The following is a 22,843-nucleotide window of genomic DNA, read 5'->3' on the forward strand; positions in this document are numbered from 1 at the left end:
GTGGATTAAGGAACAGCGACAACCCCAATGGGAGGAAATCGCCATGTTGTCACGGGCCACAAAGGGACTCTGGTCCATGTTTAATGCCTTGCGGCGGCACGATGGAGTGCTACAAAGGGGCTGGAAGGAACCGGCTACGGGCGAGACGAGGTGGCAGTTGGTTGTCCCGCGGGCCCTGCAGGAGATGGTGCTTCGCGCAGTGCATGGGGCCCCAGGGTCTGGCCACTTTGGTGTCACCAAAACACTCCGCCGCCTCCGGCAGGGGTTCTATTGGGCCCGACATAGATGGGATGTAGAGGACTTTTGCCGCCGCTGTGACAGCTGTACAGCACGGAAGGGACCCACAGCCAAATCCCATGCCCAACTGCAACAGTTTCCTTCAGGGTACCCTATGGGGTATCGTCTGTGTCTTCTGTCGAGGGACGCTACAATATTTATATTATGGAAGCAGATTTTTGACATTTTACCTTTTTCCCGTTTTCAGATAAAAAAAAAAAATAAAAAAAAAGATAAAATAAACACGCACAAACAAAAGCAAACGGCCAGAACACAAAGCTGGAAAATCCACCCAATTGACAAAAATCAACTCAAAATCCTCCCACACAACAGAACCTCCTCTATTCCTCGCTGGCTCCAAATCTCTCAGTGGAATGATCAGTGGTTCGCTATCCGTCACCATCAAAACACTCCACAAATCCCGCGAATTATTCGCTTTCTTATAAACCATTGAATCAGATACCGAAGCAGTTAGGTTCTAAATGAAGCTTCGGACGTCACTAATCACGTGACTCTGGCCAAATGAATCAAGCTTCGATACAGTGCTTCTGAAGCAGTGTGTTGATTTTTTTGACACACGCACCGGAGCTTCAGCTTCAGCGGGCCATTACTACTTTCTACTGTTGTGTAATGGTTTCTGTGTGCTCTCTCTCCTGGCCTTCACTTTCTCCTCTTCTGCTTTGAAAAGTGTGAAAGACCATGGCCAAAAACTGAAGTTCTCAGGCTGTACAAAAATGTGAGTACACTGGTGTTAAAACAGAAAAGGCTGGGTGGTGTGCAATGCTGTAGAGCTTTAAAAATGTGTCTCTCATCTCCAAACAAGCTCCTGTATCTTGGCCGTAAATACCCTTGGGGAGCAGCGTACTACAGACAGTACCTGAAGCCAGCCTTCAATTTTCAATTCAATTTATTTTATTTATATAGCGCCAAACCACAACAACAGTCGCCTATAATATAATAATACATTCAGAGAAAAGGTTTTACTGATGTTACAGTCACCTGGTCCAGCCCTAACTATATGCTTTAGCAAAAAGGAAAGTTTTAAGCCTAATCTTGAAAGTAGAGATACTGTCTGTCCCCCGAATCCAAACTGGAAGCTGGTTCCACAGAAGAGGGGCCTGAAAACTGAAGGCTCCTTCCCCCATTCTACGTTTAACAAGTAAGCCTGCAGTGCAAGAGCAAAGTGCTCTAATGGGGTAATATGGTGATATGGGCCTGATTATTTAAGGCCTTGTATGTGAGGAGCAGGATTTTGAATTCAATTCTGGATTTAACAGGAAGCCAATGAAGGGAAGCCAAAACAGGAGAAATCTGCTCTCTCTTTCTAGTCCCTGTCAGGACTCTTGCTGCATCGTCGTGGGGGGCGGCATCACAGATATCTGCAAAAAAAATAAAAAATTGCTCGTACTTATGCTGCCCCGACATCAGCCAGCGCATACTGGGAATGGCATAGGCACCGATCGGTTTTCTATCGCCCATTTGCTGGGAGTAAGGGCGCCCTCCGTTTGCGAGGTGCACCTGCTGCTTGCGGCACAGGGAGGAGAGGGCGGGGCGGCGGGGGATTCTCTGGCTGGCTGGAGCAGCATCTAATAACCAACTCGCAAAATAAAACAAAAATAAAAACAAAACAACAAACACGAAAACACCAGACATTATAATACACACTTATAATTTGAAATTCGAAATTCTATACACGAAAAGTGAGCGCGAGAGCCCTCGGTGCACCTGCTTGCTGCTGAAGTCAAAGTAAACTTTATTGTCATCTCCGCTACATCCAGTCCAGTATATAGAGAGACGAGACGACGAGGCTCCAGTTACAGCAGTGCAAGTAAACAAACAATATATATATAAAAGAGTAAGAAAAAATATACACTTTAGGACTCGAGATAAAGGGATCAATAACAATTTAAAATTTATAATTTACAGTTTGATGATTTAAAGTCTCACACACAACCCGTCGAAAGGGGAGGGGGGCCAGCTGCTTCCAAATAGAGCACATTTCATTCATAATGTTGTAAATCCAAGCCCATTATGTATTCATGATTTGAATCCTGGGTTGTGTGAAATCTCAGAAATAAACCCTAGACAAAGTGAATCTGTGAACCAGGGTGTAGGTCTATTAGGTTATGTTGTGGTGATCCTCGAGTTGGGGGATTTGTGTTCATACTGGAGTGCAAAATTAAAACCAAGATGGACAAGAAAAGTTCAAAGCCATCAGGTCCTCAGTTTAGAAAAAAGAGAAAAGAAGAGGAGGAGAAACGAGCAAAAGATGCAGGTAAGCAGATGTGTCATTGGATAATGGCAGGTCATCCTGAAACAATCAGAATACTTTATTAATCCCTAAGGAAATTATGCGAATTAGAGCTGCTCCAAGAAGAAATGGTAAAATAGTAACAGTAACAGACTAAACTCCAAACAATACAATATGTTACAGATTTTAATATTAATTAGTCATTGTCAGTTGTTGATTTGTCCTGTTCTCATTGTATGAGGAATTATGATGGCTGCTTGGTAGCTGTTTGCATACAATGCATCAATGCATACTCTCTCTCTCTTCATATGTGTGTGTCTGTGTGTGTTTCTCTGGCGAAATTCAGTATAGTTCCAACAACAGTATGTGTGTGTGTGTGTGTGTGTCTGTGGGGAGGGGGGGGGGGGGGGGGGCAGAGAGAGTTTTCGCCCAGGGCGCCAATTGGGCTGGGACCGCCAATGAACGTCTCAGAACACTCCAGCTCACATGTTAGTCTGCTCCAAGCATTTCCACAAAGGTAAGTCTTCTGTTAGTTATTACGTAATTTATCATTAGGTGAAGTGTCTTGCCCAAGGACACAACGACCGAGACTACAAAATGCTGGATCCAGACTGGGCACCCTGTATCAGCCTGGGTCATACGAGTCTACCACAGCGAGATTTGATCGAGAGAGAGAGCGAGGTGCCCAAGGGTTGTATTGAAGCAATCAAGTGATGAATAACTGTTTTCCAGTATGTTGGTTTTTTTTGTTTTTTTTGTTTTTTTTTTTGCATTGCTGATTTGTTTTTCACCGAAACAGCTAATAAGGCATAATGGAATACAATTTTGCCTCTTTTTTGTAAGATTCTATAATAGAATGAAACAATAATGCCAGTTATAAATAAAGACAATAAATTGAATGAATTAGCCGCAAATACTTTTTGACATCTAAAATGAAAATAACACTGTACACAACATTGTTTTTTACCTTTTTTTTTTTTTACCATTGTGTGAACAACTGTTTGTTGCTTATGAAATCCATGAAGTGCTATAGAGAAAATTACATTTTATTTATGTAATGAACACATTTTGAACTCTTAAAGGAAACAAAAGGAAACACACCCAGCTGAACTAAAATGATCCATGTAGCTAACAAAAACTGTTGTGAGCCGCCACCCTCATATTGCCTTTGGGCTTTTGGAGCCTTGACCTGACTTCCATCCATTGGCTTCTGCTTATCCTTTTCAGGGTCGCGGGGGGCGCTGGAGCCTATCCCAGCTGTCATAGGGCGACCTGACTTTTAAAAAATAATTGGAAAAAAAGCAATATGCTGCTAAAAAAAATGAAAAATAGACATTTGCAAAATTCTGCCTAAATATGTATTTTACCACGTTAATGTGTGTTGCGGGGCGTGGTCTGCAATGCCGCTGCAGGGAAGGCGGACGCACCTGAGCGGCACCCGTAATGACGCCTCGCCGCCCTTAGCTTTGTTGACATTTGGGTTTCTTCCCACTGTAACCAAAGTACTTGGTAACATGGGGGTCATATTGTAGGGTTTACCTTGCAATATAAAGCACCTTGAAGCTGTTAGCTGTTGTTGTGATTTGGCGCTGTACAATAAATTTGAATTGGAATGTTTATCATGTGGCTTTTTATTAATAATTTGTTAATCTAAACAATAGAAACATGCAATCATCATGTACACAAGTAGATATTTGAAAGAAGTGCTTTCTACTTTTTACTGAGTCACTGGAAAAATAAAAACATTATTTTCTTGCTGACAACTCAGTTCCTTTGGTCTCATTTCTTATGAAGTCAGATGAGTACAATCCTGGATTTGAGCTTTACAGCAGCTTTGTTGTGAAATTCTTCAGCTGTATCGGTCATTAAAAAGATGAGACACGGGTATTGTTGTCAAATTTCCCTACTGCAGGTTTATTGATTCCATCCTCCTTGTTTGGCTGACCAACATTGTCTGTTCCTCCCATGACCTAAGGAAGGAAAAGTACAAGGCAGAATTGAGCGCCTGTCATCAGTCGGTTGCTTTTGATACCTTTGCTCTTCAGCACGTACCCCATCTTTGACACGTTTGAACAGGTGATAAGAAAGAGTGTCTTCTTTCATTAGCATAAGTCTTGGGTCCACCGTCTCCCTCAATCCCCCTGAAATGATAAGTGGAAGAACAAATACAAAAAGTCCTTATGAAATAATAAGAAAATGAGATCACAGATCCATTCCCAAGTACAGGTAATTAATGACAAAATCTTTATTTATTTTATTTCATTTGTTTTTTACCTGTCAAGAGACTGATGATTATTCCAACAATAACAGATGTTAAACCTCCAATGACACCGAAGTAAAGGTAGGATGGAGAGTGCCACTGAACCGCATGTCTGGTGGTGAGAGATTAGTAGATATCTTGTTAACAAATGTCTTATTAATGTAATTACACCATATTATGAAAGTATTCTGAAGGCTACAAAGGAATTTGTGAAGACAGTTTGCAAATGAAAAATATATTCAACAAGACTAGGGCACATTTATGCTTTCCACCAGGTTTTTTATTATTATTATTATTATTATTATTATTATTATTATTATTATTATTATTATTATTATTAATGACCTCACAACATTGCCCCTTACTATATCACTTTTTTTTTAAAATCATATGGCCTTTTTTTAATTTTACTATACTTTCGTTCATTATAGGAAAGCTCCGTCATCCCATCTCACCAGATAATATTTCATTCATTCAAGACAGACCCGACCACACTTACATGTCATCAGTATTCTGTCCTGGGGTTGTGGTAAAAAGACTTGGTTCTGTTGGCAGTGGGGTAGTCCAATTGAAACTGCTACCAGTAGTAAAGTTACAACCCTCAGTGCTCAGAAAGAGAGGTCGGGTCATCTCAGGAGGAGAAGGGGATATCATCCCTATAATGCTCACAGAGACAGCTGCAGCCAATCCTGTCACGAGACCACATAGACCTCCCTGTGGACAAATATCAGAATCAGAATCTTTATTGCCATTGCGCTTTTGAACAACAAAAACTGCATGTAAACCCATTCAGTACAAGTGGAAGGGGGCACTGTTAAGAGAAACAAGTATAGATGTACGATAAATTTTAAACAAAGAAAAAAAAATAGTATGTACAAGTCTGTCTGTGAAGGTTCTCAGTCATCCAGGTCATCGTAGTCAAAGGAGCTTGCAAAGAAAAGCGTCTGGACTTCTTTAAGTTGCTTGAAGACGTTTCACCTCTCATCCGAGAAGCTTCTTCAGTTCTAAGGTCAAATGGTGGGGAGTCCCAGATTTAAACCTAGTGGGAGTATCCCCCCGCAGAGGGACAAAAGGACCCCCTGATGATCCTCTAATCGCCTGAGCCAAGGTGTGAAACTGGGTGTGGGTCCCAATCAGCCAGGGTTTCGGGTGAGCTCGTTGCACCGGCTACATAGGGGATGACAATGTTGTTGCGTCTGTCCTTCTTATCAGAATCTTATCGGTGTATCAGAAAAACTCAGGAGAGTTTTCTCCAAGCATGACATCCCGGTGTATTTCAGACCCAGCAACACGCCCAGACAAAAACTGGTTCACCCCGAAAGACAACACCCCAAAACACAGACTTAACAATGTGGTGTATGCTGTACAGTGCAGCGAGGAATGCCCAGACCTCTACATTGGAGAGACCAAACAGCCACTTCACAAGCGCATGGCACAACATAGAAGAGCCACCTCCACAGGACAAGACTCAGCAGTCCATCTGCATCTTAAGGACAAAGGTCACTCTTTTGAGGATGCCAATGTTCACATTTTGGACAGAGAGGACAGATGGTTTGAAAGAGGAGTGAAAGAAGCCATCTATGTCCACTGTGAGCGACCATCTTTGAACAGAGGCGGTGGTTTACGACACCAACTGTCTGCCATTTATAATCCAGTTTTGAGATCCCTCCCCAGACGCCTTAACGCCCACTTACATCCTGGGCCATCTGACCTCAGGAATTCGCATGATAAGGTGGGGCCAGGTTTCACAATGAACTCACCCGAAACCCTGGCTGATTGGGACCCACACCCAGTTTCACACCTTGGCTCAGGCGATTGGAGGATCATCAGGGGGTCCTTTTGTCCCTCTGCGGGGGGACACTACCACTAGGTTTAAATCTGGGACTCCCCACCATTTGACCTTAGAACTGAAGAAGCTTCTCGGATGAGAGGTGAAACTGTCACGGTGTCCTTCTGGATGCTGTAGGCTTTCCTGTGGCAGCAGGACCTGTACACCTCCTCCAGGGAAGAGTACAGCTCTTGATCACAGCTGATGATCCTCTGTGCTGTGTTGATGACCCTCTGGAGTGATGCTTACTCCTAAGCAATACTGCTGGCAAACCACACTGGGATGCAGTATGTCAGTGTACTTTCAATGGAGCACCTGTAGAAGGACACTAGCAGCTCCTTGGCTAAGGCGTTGTTCTTCAGGACGCTCAGGAAGTGGAGTCGCTGCTGTGCCTTCTTGATCATAGCTGTGGTGTTTGTTTTCCAGGATAGGTTACTACCCAGGTGCAGGCCCAGGAGTCAGAGACCCTCTCCAAACAGTCCCCATTAATGTGTATGGGCTGGGGGTCAGGTTTGTTCCTTCTGAAGTCAACTACTATTTCTTTGGGGGTTTTTTGGTATTGACGACCAGATTGTTTCAGCTGCACCTTGATGACATATTTTCGACTTCATCCCTGTATGCAGACTCATCTCCCGTCGTGATGAGCCCAATCACAGTTGTGTCATCAGCAAACTTGTTAAAGTTAATATTTACAGCATACGAATGTTGGATGGGTGGGTGGGGGGTGCAGTCGTGAGTGTATAGAGCGTACAGCAGGGGACTCGGCACACATCCCTGAGTTTGGTCATTATTATTTTTATCCTGCTGTTAACATTTTTTTTAAAACATTAAGCATTTAATAAAGTGTTTTTTAATACTGTTAATAAGAAAAATGCTCCCGTACTATGTTATACGATGATAAATTGATGTTAGGTTGATTTAGGAAAATACCAAAATGAGAATGGACTTACTTTGGAGTTGACAAATGGACAGAGGACACCCAAACTGAACAGACCGAGTAAAGGACCCCCAGTTACCCCACCAATGATGGACACTGCCTGTTTGAAGAGACCTGCAGCTCAAAAAACACTTTAAGAATGGTCGTATTTACTGAGGTGAAAAATTTACTTATTTACGTAACTAACATGCTTTCTAATAAACAACAACAACGTTCCTGGATGTGTTTGCCTGAACACATTGACAGCTCTGCATTAACAGATCCCTCTACCTGCATCATATGTCCCATGAGTGATGCCAGTCCAGCCATGGCAACGCATACAATTCCAAAAAACACACCTGCAAAAACATCACATCACAAAATGACATTTTTATCGACTACCAGCCGCATCCATGTAGCAGTAATTAATCTAATATAACATGCAGTCTGTGTTATAAACAAACAACAGGAAACTCGTTATTTACTCAGCCCTTTGGAGATTAAGAGAAGCTTTTTCTCAGATAGTTTAATGCGTGGTTTGATCAGGTCCTCCGTGGTCACTGCAGCCATTGCGTTGATTGAAGTAGAAACTGTGCTGAACATGAAGAAATGAACCATGTTTACTCTGGACTAATGGACATAACTGACACTTCAAATGTGGCACAGCTTTAAATGTTACATGCAACATGAATAAAAATATATCAAATTATGTTGTATGAACCTCAGAGAGGCACTATAGACTGCAGCAAAAAATAGTCCTGGAAGACCTTGGTGATCTGCCAAGATATCCATCACCAAATAAGGCAACAGCTGTAAAGGGAAAAAAGATTTTTATTTTAAGATCATAAAATAACTTGAATAAAAACAAACATCCTGTGGTTTCTTTGTTTATGTGTATGGACCTGATCAGGTGATGAAACTTGTCCAGCTTTCCATGGGTCACAGTTCTTATAGAATGAATAAAGACACAGCCCTGAAATCACTGACGATGTCAGGGTGCAAACTAGGCCTAACACGTTGATGAAGAGAGCTCTGAAAAAACACAACACGAAAAAGTGACGTATGCAAACAAAAATCAGTGTAGCATAGCAAACGAGATTATATTTCTTATCACTGTATGCTGATGATGTCTAAAACGATAACTCAATATGAAGAATGTGAATGAAGTTGGAGTTAATTGAATAAGGATCCATTATTTTTTGTTTCATTTATTTTATTTACTTATCTTTTCTCCTCGTTACTATGTGGAGTGTAGGGCCGTGCAGAGAGGTTTAAAGGGGCGGGTGCTCAAAGTTAAAAAGGGGCACATTGAACCAGGTTGAATAACAACAACACACATTCATCAAGAATCTAATATGGGAAGGGCAGGGCTGTGTTGATCTGAGACTGTAGACATTAAAAAGTCCATAGGAGAGATGGTAGCTGATTAAACAAGTGTCATGAGATAATAACAAAATGCAAAGATTGGTGACAGCGCTTGGAACCATAAGGCAACAAAAAACTGTGAGAAATAATTTAGGCTCTGCCTGTGATTCACTCTTTGCTTCTCTTCTTCCTTCCATCCCATCATTTCATATATCACTCTCCACTTGCTGTCTATCTGAGAACAAGGCACAACTTGCTATTGCAATAAACTATAATCTAATTATCCACACCTAACAACTCTTGCACTTAATCTATAATAAAATGATGACAGAAAAATGTTATAGCACTGCCTTTAGTAGCCTCACACAGCTCCTGCTGTTTCCTCCTCATGTCCTTACCAGGCATGTCTGGACAATGTTATATCATGAGTAATATTTTTTTTAAAAATCCATCTAAATGAAACACACACATGCACGCACACACAATGACATTTTAGACCTTCTTCAGAATACTGTATATACTATGGGCATCATGGTGCTGATCCAGAATCTTTTTTTTTAATTTATTTATTACTAGAGCTACAATAATAAAGCAATGAGGAGGGGGAAGTAATAAATATGAAATAATGTCATTATGATGATTCCATTTGTTTCACTATCCACTCTGTGCAGGGGCAAAGCTTATTACATTTTTAAACTGTAGAGATACAATCATTTTACTGCTGTAAAATCCAAATTTTGTCTTATTTAAAATATAAATCTAATATAATCTGCTTCTTAATGTATGTTCTTTAAAATACAGCGTGTGTTTTTTTAATGTATTATAATTATTATAATGCATAATTATGTGGACATGCATATTAGATCGTTTTTTAGTGAAATATAATCCCTCCAGAAAGGCAGGAAAAGCCCGGAAACTTACTTTAAAACTAAATATGTTCCCTAAAACGGTGACAGAGCTACAGACCCATGACAGCCTTACACAGGTAGCCAGCAGCTATGACCAGCACTACCTGTGCAGTTAATAAAAGGACAGGTAATGTTTGTCGCGCTGTTGCACACACAGCACGCTCGTTTCAGTTCGTCAGTTGAAACAAGACATCTTACCAACGTGTACGTAATAAGCTAATACTCCTGGGTGCTACACACTACAGTGTACGCTGTACACCTACTTACTGGTTTTGTCGCATCACTCTGTGTCTCTGAGATAACTTGTGTTTCTCCTACAGCTCCGGACCGCTAAAAATGCGCGTGCTCTTTGTGAGCTCGTTCCCGTCTCGTAACCAGCGCGTTCTGCCGTCGAGGGCGATCATTGGTTAAATGTGATCATGTGACTGATGCAAGCCAGATCCTTTTATTTAGCAAAACTGTGATTAATAGTTAAATATTATTGTTGAGGGGCACAGACAGGACTCCGCACGCACACACACATAAAAAAAAAATAATTTTTTTTAAAAAGTTGCCTTATCAAAAGGGCACCCATCAGGAAAGGGGCGGGTGCTCAAGCCCCTCTAGCCCCCCCTCTGCACGTGCCTGGTGGAGTGGTATATTCTGATTGTAAATTTGTTGTTTGGTTTGAGTTAGGACTGGAAATAAGTGTTAATGTTAGTTTGTTCCTTGACTTTTGGTGCCCACTTGCGAAATAAGTTGGATTGTAGATAGGGGGCAGGGTTTAATAAGAATATATTCTTCTGCCTGCTCCTTTTCACACGTGGTTGCAGTGCTTTACTGACAGAAAGTGTAGTTGGTTTGTTTGAAAGAACTAACTGTGGAAACTGTTGACCAAGTGTGAAATAAATAATTAAATTAAATTAAATTAAATTAAATTCAATTCAATTATGTCATCATTTATAATAGCTTCATAGCTATCTTTTCCGAGTTTATGATAAGAACGTGTCATTTGCCAGCAAACCCCACCAATGTAGTGTCTTTGGCTGAATCAGAATTTACATAGATGTGGAAATAGACGTGTCATATATTGTTGCTTTTTTTTAAAAAAAAATTTATTATTATTATTTTAATTATTAGTTTTGCAAGCTAAACAGGAAGGAAGGAATACATTCCTTTGAATCACTCACAATCTGGCATGTTTAATGCTCTTGCAGGAGTTGTATCTCTGAACTTGAGGTTGGTAGGTCCCATAAACCGCACTCCAACCAAATGTCCCTCCGATGACTAGTGTCCAAAAAGTGTGTCTTCTCAGAGGGTTTATGTCAAAGCTGGGATTACACAATGCAAGGATGATTTTAGTATAACACACACACACACACACACACACACACACACACACACACACACACACACACACACACACACACACACACACACACACACACACACACACATACTCACTCCACAAAGTTAATTCTTCCTCCTTCTTGGGCATCTGACAAGATAGTGGAGATTCCTCCTTTTAAGATCACACTTTTGATTATAACAGACATGTAGCCTGCAAACATTATTCCAATCTGGAAGAAAAATCAGAGATTTGTTTGGTTGGCAGATCTGTATTCTGTAACTATGTTGACAGATTTTGGTCCCAGTTATCAAATTCTTGCTAATTTACATGAATACTGCAAAGAATCAAGACATGACTCAAACGTGGCTGTGGTGTCGATAAAATTAGACTGAAACCTGATTGCAATTTAATTCAGTTTTACTTACATAGCAATGGAATATATTTATATGGTTCCAAATCATAACAAAAGGACATTATATTGTAAGATAAAGACCCTACAATCCAGAGAAAACGCCAGCAATCAAATGGCAGTGTGAACCAAAAAACTCCCTTTTAACAGGAAGAAACGTGAACGTCAGGAAGGGGCAGCCATCTACCACAACTATTTGGAGGCATTTGTGTATTTTTTTTCGTTTTATTTGATCCAGAACCCTACCTGAACAACATCTGTCCACACCACAGCTTTCAGGCCACCCTGTAACAAACGCCACAAAACAAGAAAAATCTCTGTCAAAAAGGTTAGGAAGCTGTATTAATGAACAGAATGCATAACGTGGAAATATGTGACCGTATTCTGTAGTAGAACATTTTCAGAAAGCACAAGTGATGGGAATAACGGCGTCACTAACGACGTTACTTTTTTCAGTAACAAGTACATTAATAAGGGGGGGACAGGACAATGGACAGGCGAAGGAAAAGTGCCAGAGATTAATAACAACTAATGCATCCAGCTGAAGTCCTAGATTACCCATGAATGAGAAAACACTGTGCTCTGTAAACTACAACAACTGGTTTCTAAGCTTTCAAATGTTTGCAGACTTTTAGAAAAAAAAAAAAAAAACAGGTGACGCAACACATTATGCAATCACGGTTTCAACTTTTGACCCTTAGTGATTGCAGGTGAAAACATCAAATTTTAAAAATGGGCACATATTTTTCATGAAACAAAACAAATCATTTGAATTAAATCATCCAAATGAAAACGTCAAGAAATCAGAGGTGATGTTAAATGAGAGATATTTTGTTTTAAAGGGTAAATGGGAAGGGGACCTTGTGAATTTTAGGAAAATGTAAATATTCTCATTTAATCTCTGCTGAATGTGAAAGTGGGGGTCTCTTAAGGTTCCTGGCTTAGTGATGCTCGATGAGGTTCGACTGACAATGTGATGCACTGCAGTGTGTGTGTCGTATGTAATAAATGTTTTACTAACCAGTGCACAATACAAAGTACAAACAGTGGCTGTCGAAATAATCCCACCCCACAGGTTCATACCAGTCACTGCAAAAAGAAGGGAAATTCATTAACAGGGGAAACACTCTTGTTCAAGATCCCTTCACGAACTTAACTGCTGTGAACTGGAGCTGACATACCTTGGTTCAAAGCCAGAGCTGGAGCATAAATTACAAGTCCAGTGTAGAGCAACTGTGGCAAAGAGTTAGAAAGTCACAGCAACAACATGTCTCTGCTGATACCAACGTAGTTTTATGTGCAGAAGTCAAAGCACTACAAAGATTGAACCACTGGCTTCTTACTGCGTTAAAAAAGAAGATCAGCATTCCCAGGAGACGAGTGGCTCTGCTGAAACGCAGCTCCAGATACTTGGCAGAGACCAGACAGAGAAAAGACGCATATTGATAGTGATACATGAAACTTCTAGTTCCCCTCACTCCCTCCAATTCAAAGCTAGTACTTTGTACACTTACTGACAGGTGTAGCCCAGCCAACAGTTTAAAATATAGCAAAAATAATGTTGAAAACAAAACCGCAGTTACCTCATATGTGCTGTTGATGGCCAGTCTGTAGAAAACTGGGAGAAAGACCTCGGATGTGTACACCACTGCTATTACATAGGAAATACTTAAATAGCCAAATATGGCTCCGTAGCGATACACCTACAGACAGGTTGAAAAAGATTTATGGAAACACAAAATAGCAAAACAGCTGGTTGGCTGGTGAAACTTTGCCAGAGATCATTTGAAACGCTGATGCTGCTGATACTGAACGAGCTTTGGAGCAACATATGAACAGTGCTGAACTCTGGTGAGTAACACGAAAACTTTAAATTCGTTATTTTATTTGTTTGAAATTGAAAGCGGTGCACTCAAAGTAATGCTCGGTTAGCTGACTCCAGCCGTCTTCTAATGCACAGAAATCAGTTTTACGCATTTTATAAAATTCTAATTTAAGCTCTGAATAAATGTTTGTGCGCTGAGGAAGCTGAGTGCAGATCCAGGACAGTCCCGACACGTTACCTCGGCTGGGTTGGAGAGCACAGTGACGGATGACATGTAGCTGGCAGTGAGGGACATGGAGACAGCCAGGGCATTGAGTTTTCGGCCCCCAGTTAAAAAGTCCCTGGAGGTTCCTTGTTTCCTGCTTCTCCAGGCGTAATAAAAACCAACAGCAGCAGACAGGAGCAGAACGACAGCAAACACCACATAGTCTGCTGCCACGAGCAAGTGAGCATCCCCGGACATTTTATCAGTCGGAGCAAAACTGAAATAAAGCTAAAGCGTTTATCAGGCAGTGTTTTGTAGATCATTGGGAAGGCGGTGTCATCACCTCTAGGTAGTCTATTAAATTGTAAGATAAATTATTCCAGGCGGTGCGCGCACGTGTCCTTTCAGGTTAAGCTCAAAGTTAATGAATAAAGTTTAGAATTTTGAGTGTGAACCCAAACACATAAAACTTGGGTAACAATAGTGCTTTGTGCCACCACCAGAAAACTGGATGCATGTTTAAAGGACCTCTTTCTTGTGCTGTGGCTGGTAGATGTCAGATAGGGACGTGCTCTTTGTCCTGGGATTTGGGTCGTTTCTGCAGATTACGCTGTGTTTGCATTTGGAACACCATGTGTATTTGTTCTGGGCCCTCTGTGATATTGTGTTAAAGGTTTGATAATCAGTTATTGCAGACACACTGTTATAGTGTTAAGGTTCAAAATTGAGGAAGGAGAATACAAACCACCCATGGTCCAGGAGCTCTTGGTCAAACAATGATTTTAATGAATACACACGTGTGGGAAGAACACTCTGTACGCCGACAGCAAGTGATCTCCGACTTCCTCAAAGCATACACAGATTATATACCGTCAGGGCTTGTTTACTGACGCCCCTTCATGCGTCACAGATACATTTTATACATAGATCAGATCAACACCACAATGACTTTTAACCCAGAAGATCATCTTCTATTTTCATGGCTGGTACTTTCCGTTCTTGTCTTAAAGTGAATTGTTCCTCTTTCTTGCCGAGACATGACTAATCTCTCCTCTAAATAAATCTAACTCATGTGTGTGTGTGTGTGTGTTGACCCCACATGCTCTTTGTGTCACCTCTTCACCTACTAACTGTCTGTGTCTCGTCCTCAAATGCTCTTTCTTAATTCACCTGTTGCACTTCTGACCTTTCACTAGACCAGAGGCTCACGGAGACTATGTGTATGTCTTCTACTAAATAAATGTTTTAACCAAGAACCTCTACTTAAACCTTAATATGAAATGACCTGATATATAAGTGTTTTGTAAGCATGTATTGCAATTCCTTCTATGGCTCCAAATCACTTGCACAATAGATTGTCCGGACATCGCGCCGAACAAAGCTTCCAACCCCCAATTAATTGACCGAGCTCCAACTCTTTAATAAGCACAGATATGACTATTTTATACACAATGCATAACTGCACCTGAAATACAAAATTAACATCATCATAAACATCTTAAGGCCATCTTAAAGCTATCTGTTACATTGTTAAAGCCTCGTCTTAGCCTGCTGCTCAAAATAACTTCCTGCTTCTGCAAACTCTCTGCAAGCCTGTTTCCTGTCAGCCTGTGACTTTTAGCCTTTCTGAAAGACACACTGTTCAACCCCTGAATGCAATATAAACTCCAGATTATATTATTAATGCAATGGTAATGATGACAATTATTTAACAATAGCAGTAAAATAATTTCCCTGCTCCACAATAGCCTCCTAAGCGCCTTTATTGAACGTGTTTAAACATTGTGCTTCTCCAGTAAAAGTAAAACAAACAGACCAAACAGGACTTCCACTGACCTCACCGATGATTATTCTTCATCAAAACATCCTAAGTGAAACCTTAAATGCTTTATATACACACGCACATGTTTAAAAAGTCCAAGTGTTTGGTAGGCCACATTTAAGATTTATGTATTTTCATGTTGTGACTTGTATCAACAGATTCTCACTACCTGAGCAAGTAGTCCCATAAGTGATGCCAGGCCAGCCATAGAAACACACAACCCTCCAATACTGCAACCTGCAACAACTTCGTGTAAAAACTGACATTTTAATCATGAAGATTTATAACTAATTCAGCTTTAGCCTCAGTCACATACCAGTGCTCAAAGGACAGAGTTCACCATGTACTGTGAACAGATCAGGTACGTACTCAGTGCTCTGGAGATGTAAAGCAATTGTCTGTCAGTCAGTGTGACATTTGGCTTGATCAGGTCCTCTAGAGTCACTGCAGCCAATGTGTTGATGATTGATGAGACTGTGCTGAGCTTAATAAAAGTTATTAAAAGGTCTGCAACCATTCACGTAACATTTGACAATCATTTAACTGATGGAACCAGCTAGGAAACAAGATGCATTAAGTACAGGATGAGGCCCAGCTTTTGATGTTGGAAACTGCAATACTTTATTAGCAAATAAAAGTATAAAACCTTAAGGTGCCACTGTAAACTGCTGCAAGAAAGAGTCCTGGGAGGCCAGGGTAGCTTTTCAGGATATCCATTACCAAATATGGCAGCAGCTATGAAGAAACAAAGATCAACTTGTTGCTTGTAAAACCACAGGCAGATCCACTAGTACTTTAAGGGAATAAGTTATGACACAGAACCTCAATACCTGATCAGAAAAAGAAATTTTTCCAGCTGTCCATGGATCAGTCCTTATAGAAAGAGTAGAGGCACAATCCTGAAAACACTGCAGATCCCAGGAACAAAGAATAACTTACCACGCTGATGAACACAGCTCTGAAAGAGACCAGGTGAAACAGTTGAAAGGATAAATTTCCATTCTTGCCAGGCTGGCATTAAGAAAAATCTACACTTGTTTATGGATGCACTGTATCCGGGTCCCATTAGTTACAAGACTGAGGGTCCTTAAATCATACCAAGTCTAGACTTTGAGTATTCTATGGTCCTGCTTGCAAGTACACTGCACTTAATAGATTAGACAAGCAGAAAGTTGACTAGCACATTTTTACACTTCCATATGCAAGCCTGAAAATTTTCCACATTTTAAGTGATATAGTATTGTTTCAGTTATAAAATCCTCCCATTAAATTATGACTCACATTCTGGCATGAGTGATACTCTTGCAGGAGTTGTATCTCTGAACCTGAGTCTGGCTAGTTCCACTGGTCATTGTCCAGCCGAGTGTCCCACCGATGGCTATGGTCCAAAATGTGTGCCGCCTCAGAGGGTTCAAGTCAAAACTGGGAAAACCGTATACCTATGAATCATCTAAAGTGAAGTGACAATTGTGCAACTTTATTCATATTTAAAAAACAGTAACTACAGACCCTAATGATTTCACGCAAATGCATCAATATGACCCGTAACTCCTTATATGACTGATGATGGATGACTAAGAGCCTACACAGATATGTCAATGAGGTTTCCAGGAAAAACTGGCCTGGTGTTTGTCACAAGACAATACTGTAGTGAAAAGGCAGAATAATATTTGCTCAGAAAAGTTAATGTGATTTTAAACCCCAGCACTGTAACATATTCAGCATCTTTGCAATCTATCCAAATAAGCCCGAGTAAGAGTAGATTAGAGTACGCTAATATGGTCAAACATGTCAGAAGTTGCTGCAGGGATGTCAAAGCCTTAGCACTGCAGGAGACATGGGCTGAACCAGTCACTTCCTTTCTGTACAGTTTAATTATACATTTAAATATAGCTGCAAATCCATCAATGGACCATCTTAAAATGTAAGAAATGTGTAAAGTTTAAAAATTGTTGGAGGTCTTTACTGTTGACCCACTTTTAAAAAAAAAAATAATAATTGATTGTTCTTTCTTATCTACTTTGGTCAGAGTCTCTGGTAGACCAATTATGGCCCCTTGGCCTTACGTTTGACACCCCTGGGCTATTGAGTCGTTTTGACTTATTCATTTAGAGCGGTTTAAAAAAAAATAAAAAAATGTTTGCCTTTACCTGGACAATCACTCCCTATATTGGGGTTCAGCCAGAGTTCTTTGGCTTATTTTCAGACTATAGTACAGAAGCAATTTGTTTCCAGAAGTTCAGTCTATCAACGTGCCTAGTTCAAGTACTGTGATTTAAATCCAAGTAAAGAAAGCAGTGCTTTTGTTGCACTCAGTTCCAACAGTGGGGCTCAAATACACACTTTAATGTACTGTACATTTCTATCATTTGAATTATGGTGCAAAATTGTACTCAATTTGCCAAAACAATTCCTCAGTATTGAGATGCAAGGGTTTGAATATGCAGGCTCTTAAAGTTACTTTACTTTCTTCCCTTATACTCACTCCAGAAAGTTCAGTCTTCCTCCTTGTGAATTGGACAGAATAGAGACTCCTAAGGAGAGACACTTGGATATGACACAGAAGGCCGGCTAACATTATTCCAACCTAGAAGATAAAAATCGGATTATATCAAGACATTTACCCCACTGCTACAACTAGAATTCAAGTTTAATTGTGATTTAGAATTAAAGCCAAATGTCCTGGCACTCGAAATTGACTCATTTGATATTCTTCTATGTAGGCTATGTAGCATTAACAGTAATCTTGCGTGTCGAAGCCTACCTGGAAAACATCTGTCCAAACCACTGCCTTCATTCCACCCTGAAATAATGAGCCCATTTAAATCCAGACAGTCAAAGCAAGAAACAGTTCAGTTTAAGGGAAATGTATAGCAGAGAGAGAGATGACTTTTGCAGCTTTTGTTGTTCCATACCAATGCGCAGTATGCCGTACAGACCATTCCTGTTACCACGATTACCACCCACAGATTCCAGCCAGTCACTGCAGAGAAGTGGGAACATTTAAGATACTGGTCACTCAAGTACCCACAAGTTTACTTGTGCAGTAATGTTTCCTGAACCTGTCAGCTTTGGCCTGACTATACCTTGATTTAATGCGAGGGCTGGAGCATAAATTGCAAGTCCAGACAAAAGGAGCTGTGGTAAAAAAAAAAAAAAAGGACAAATGGCCATCTGGTTACAGATATGTGGCCCTAGCCAAACAAGTCTTAAAACTTGCTTACTGCCATACTCGCTGTTTGAATAATAGCGAGGAATGTTACCAGCAGACAGGTTACTTTGTTATAACGCAGCTCCAGATACTTGGTAGAGAAGACAGTTACTCATACAGCATCCAAACAGACTTTTTTTTAAAAACAAACAAACTAGTGGTGCATTTATTGTACCATAGAGCAGTCTAATTAAAAAACAAACAAACATTTTATTACACAATAAATCATAACTGGTTTAACCAGAAACCAAATAAGCTGATATCTTCCCTTTAAATTACGGACGCGCTTCTGGTTATTGTACACAATCTGCAAAAAGCTACTACACATACCTGAAAAGTGCTGGTAATGGGCAGCCTGTAAAAGACTGGGAGAAAGATCTCACATGTGAACACCTGGGCCAGAAAATGCCCGAAGCAAGCATACCCTATGATGGCTCCATAGCGGTACACCTACAGACAAGCAGTGTTTCCAATTTAACAAACAGGAAAATGAGCAAGACCATGACACACATGCAGGTTTATAAAGTTTTAACAATTCACACAGTCGGGCTATTGGAGTTGGTGCAGTAGACTTGAAATACTAACAGGAGTCCAACCCTGAATAAATGTTTTTATTACAGCGTGGATATTAGATATTTTAGTATTATGGGAGCATTTACTGGGTACTTTTTTTGATGATATTAGACAGAAGATTCTGTGACTCAACAAGGCTCTTTATGTTAACCGTCATTTTCTCTTGCTGTGTCAACTGAAGATTTTATGGTGTGAAAGTAGATACTAAGGTTTGAGGGAAAACACCAACAAATCACTCTTTTACTTATCACTCCCTTGCAGAAGATGTTTATGTGAAGACCATCTGGGTTGTGTCAGAACTCACGGATGTAGGAGACCTCTGTATAAGATTTATAGGCCTTGTGAGTGTATCTTTATTGCCCTTGCTGAACAAAGGATTCCAACTGTCGAAGGACACCACCCCACCCAGTGGGCAGGGTCTGAACTGAAACCTGTTGTCTGCCTATAAAAACTGCTGCACAAAAGAATAAACCGAGTTAGTTTGGGATGACAATTGTGGAGCAGGGATTTTTTGATCATTTGGATATGGTAAAACTGAAACTGTTAGTTTTATGTTAAGGGTAAAGGATTAAAGTGAACTGAATCCTGTTTAGAAGATACAATGCCGGTTTTTCAAAGCTGTGAATAAATTTTAGAGGGAAAATTAGTGAGGGTTGAAGGAGGAGAACAGGTTTGATTTCTTTTTTGATTTCTAGAAGTAGTGGTTATAATGTAGGCTTACACAGACAGATATTACACAGAAACACACATGACAGTATTGATTCCAGGCAAAAGGCCTCAAATTCATTTAGCTTTTAACTGAACTTAAAGAAGGACCAAAGAGGAAGGAAAGCATATATTTTGGTTAAGTCTGATAAACTAGAATTAGAAGGTATTGTTAAATTAAAAGGAGCAAATGAAATAAAAAGGCTATACCAAAAACAGGTGATAACATAGGAAATGTGAGGTTTTAAAATGAAGTTAGTGTTAACACACAGGAGTTGTTTCAAGGCAGCATTTAGCTATGATGAAATGTATACAGGAGTAATTGCTTATATGCTTAAACTTAATTGATTAAAGTGGTTGTTTTTCTTTTGGAGCTTTTAGTAGAATAGGCTGGTTCTAATGATTTTTTGTTAAAAAGGTGGACAGTTTGTGTACAGGAGGTCGATGATCAGATAGGAAAATAGAGCGAGCAACCGGACGTGAAAGCAGGGCTTAAAGAGTTTTAAAGGGATGAGTAACGTTGAAGAATATATATAAATATAAGTCAATAAGTTAAGAACATAATTAGGATCAGGCTTTTGATTACAGAGTCCCAAAAAGGATAAGTTAGGGAGATGCAGGAAAAGGTGTTTTGTTTCCTTTGCAGAAGATCGATCTCGGCGACCACAGGAGGGGCGAGGATCCTGGAGATCTCGAGGCCTGCTGAACCACCAGAGAGGGACCGAGAAAACCTAAGCTTACACATGGAGTGTTCTCGAATGGGAGCTGGTTGAGCCAGAGGACGGCTAGAGAGGGTCTGAGCGAGGACACAATGTATTGCGACCTCTGGTGTTCCAGAGGTCGAGAGAGGGAGTGTGGAGCAGGGAAATTATTTTACTGCTATTGTTAAATAATTGTCATCATTACCATTGCATTAATAATATAATCTGGAGTTTATATTGCGTTTAGAGGTTTAAACAGTGTGTCTTTCAGAAAGGCTAAAAGTAACAGGACAGGAAACAGGCTTGGAGAGTTTTGCAGAAGTGAAAGTTATTTTGAGCAGCAGGCTAAGACGAGGCTTTAACAATGTAACAGATAGCTTTAAGAAGGCCTTAAGATGTTATGCATACAGTTATTATGTTGACCTTGTATTTCAGGTGCAGTTATGACTATTTTATACACAATGCATATCTGTGCTTATTAAAGAGTTGGAGCTCGGTCAATTAATTGGGGGTTGGAAGCTTTGTTCGGCGCGATGTCCGGACAATCTATTGTGCAAGTGACTTGGAGCCATAGAAGGAATTGCAGTACATGCTTACAAAACACTTATATATCAGGTCATTTCATATTAAGGTTTTAGTAGAAGTTCTTGGTTAAAACATTTATTTAGTAGAAGACATACATATAGTCTCAGTGAGCCTCTGGTCTGGTGAAAGGTCAGAAGTGCAACAGGTGAATTGAGAAAGAGCATTTGAGGACGAGACACAGACAGTTAGTAGGTGAAGAGGTGACACAAAGAGCATGTGAGGTCAACACACACACACACATGAGTTAGATTTATTTAGAGGAGAGATTAGTCATGTCTCGGTAAGAAAGAGGAACAATTCACTTTAAGACAAGAACGGAAAGTACCAGCCATGAAAATAGAAGATGATCTTCTGGGTTAAAAGTCATTGTGGTGTTGATCTGATCTATGTATAAAATGTATCTGTGACGCATGAAGGGGCGTCAGTAAATCAAACCCTGATGCTATAAAATATCTGTGCATGCTTTGATTAAGTTGAAGACTACTTGCTGTCGGCATACAGAGTTGTCTTACACACGTGTGTGTTCATTAAAATCATTGTTTGACCAAGACCTTCTGGACCAAGGGTGGTTTGTACTCTCCCTCCTCAATTTTGAACCTTAACACAATCTAGAACAGTCTCCGCGTCTTCTTGTTCTTCCAAACTGCTCCCGGTACTCCGGCCGGTGCCGTAATTAACTGTTGATCATATTTGAGTGTTACTTGAGAATATTCTAATTGTTATAGGTTAAAGGCTGAACTCTGATGATGAAAGCCCAGGCCTCAAAGAAACCCAGAATGGAGTTTCTTAAAATTATCAAACTCATTTTTCATCGTGGGCCAAATGGACTGGACCAGTTAAACTACCGTCAGTGTAAAGACATGTAATGCACATTTCATCTGAGATATTTTAAATATAAAAGTCATACTTCCAATAATACAGCTTGGAATATTTTATTAGCTAACAGAATGTTTTTACTATAAACTCAAAGTTCTATGCAATTAGTTTTTCTGTTACTTAAATGTTGTATTAATTGCCACGAGGAAGGTCCTTATACTCATGCAAGTACAGTTTAAAGTCAAATATTCGCAGGGAAAGCCAATCACAGGAAAAAATGAAAGTGCAATGAGAGAATTTTAATCTGAGGCCAATCCCGCACATTACCTCTACCAGAATGGATATCAGTATGATGGACGACAGGTCGCTGGCGGTCAGTGACAGGGAGACGGGCAGAGCGGTGAGTTTTCGATCTCCGGTTAAGAATTCCTGGGTATTTTGCTGCCTTCTTCCGATCCAAGCGTAGTGTAAGCCGATGGTTGCGGACACCAGCAGCATCAACACAAAAACTGCATAGTCCGCTATGTGCAACGAGTCAGCTCCAGCCAAGTCCTCACACATTTTGTTACAAGTCAGAGCAAAACTAACTATAACGCCAGATAGGCCTTTACAAATCACTGCGAACCCTGCTCTCCATGACGCACAAACTCGCTATGTGTCCGAGCTCTTCAGCTTATATATTCCTAAACACCTATAGTTATGTTCGTTGTTAGCCACAACCTCCACAGGTGACGCTGATTAAGACTCCTGATTAAGGCCGTGCACTGATTGGAAACAGGCGGGTAATGAGGGAGAACATGTTTTGTTCGTTTCTACATGAGCTTTGTGTGATTTGATAAGTATCTGAGGCTGAGACC

General features: G+C 40.4%; 1 protein-coding gene and 1 pseudogene across 3 annotated transcripts; both read right to left on the reverse strand.

Moving 5' to 3' along the window:
- Positions 1 to 4,140: 4,140 nt before the first annotated feature.
- Positions 4,141 to 13,895, reverse strand: LOC113009147 (sodium-coupled monocarboxylate transporter 1-like). 2 transcript variants are annotated; one of them, XM_026147296.2, is made up of 17 exons: positions 13,607 to 13,893; positions 13,127 to 13,246; positions 12,887 to 12,952; positions 12,725 to 12,776; positions 12,565 to 12,632; positions 11,790 to 11,828; positions 11,248 to 11,363; positions 10,974 to 11,114; positions 8,434 to 8,563; positions 8,253 to 8,341; positions 8,017 to 8,126; positions 7,823 to 7,890; positions 7,566 to 7,652; positions 5,287 to 5,501; positions 4,802 to 4,899; positions 4,580 to 4,668; positions 4,141 to 4,497 (listed from the first exon to the last, which is right to left on the reverse strand). In XM_026147296.2, exons 1-17 carry the CDS (start codon positions 13,829 to 13,831, stop codon positions 4,393 to 4,395), a joined length of 1,818 nt encoding a protein of 605 aa, XP_026003081.1. In that variant the 5' UTR covers positions 13,832 to 13,893; the 3' UTR covers positions 4,141 to 4,392. The 2 variants fall into 2 exon arrangements, with proteins under 2 accessions (XP_026003081.1, XP_080148002.1); XM_080291876.1 differs by having other exon boundaries at positions 12,887 to 13,246; positions 13,607 to 13,895.
- A 1,822-nt stretch (positions 13,896 to 15,717) lies between these two features.
- On the reverse strand, positions 15,718 to 22,521 carry LOC113008694 (sodium-coupled monocarboxylate transporter 1-like; annotated as a pseudogene). Its single transcript, XR_013902606.1, has 8 exons — positions 22,314 to 22,521; positions 18,311 to 18,378; positions 18,160 to 18,198; positions 17,881 to 17,982; positions 16,677 to 16,817; positions 16,226 to 16,353; positions 16,042 to 16,130; positions 15,718 to 15,772 (listed from the first exon to the last, which is right to left on the reverse strand). The product of XR_013902606.1 is annotated as a sodium-coupled monocarboxylate transporter 1-like (transcript).
- Between the last annotated feature and the right edge of the window lie 322 nt (positions 22,522 to 22,843).

This window comes from Astatotilapia calliptera, chromosome 17 (assembly GCF_964374335.1).
Source record: "Astatotilapia calliptera chromosome 17, fAstCal68.1, whole genome shotgun sequence".
Taxonomy (NCBI): Eukaryota; Metazoa; Chordata; class Actinopteri; order Cichliformes; family Cichlidae; genus Astatotilapia; species Astatotilapia calliptera.

Bases quoted from the DNA above. Each gene is read 5' to 3' on its own strand.
- LOC113009147 (XM_080291876.1), bottom strand. From the start codon at position 13,831: ATGTCCGGGGATGCTCACTTGCTCGTGGCAGCAGACTATGTGGTGTTT. The intron at 5,502-7,565 runs GTAAGTCCATTC...ATTTGTCCACAG, and splicing joins GTCCATTTGTCAACTCCAAA to GGAGGTCTATGTGGTCTCGT. The intron at 4,900-5,286 runs GTAAGTGTGGTC...TCTCACCACCAG, and splicing joins GGACAGAATACTGATGACAT to ACATGCGGTTCAGTGGCACT.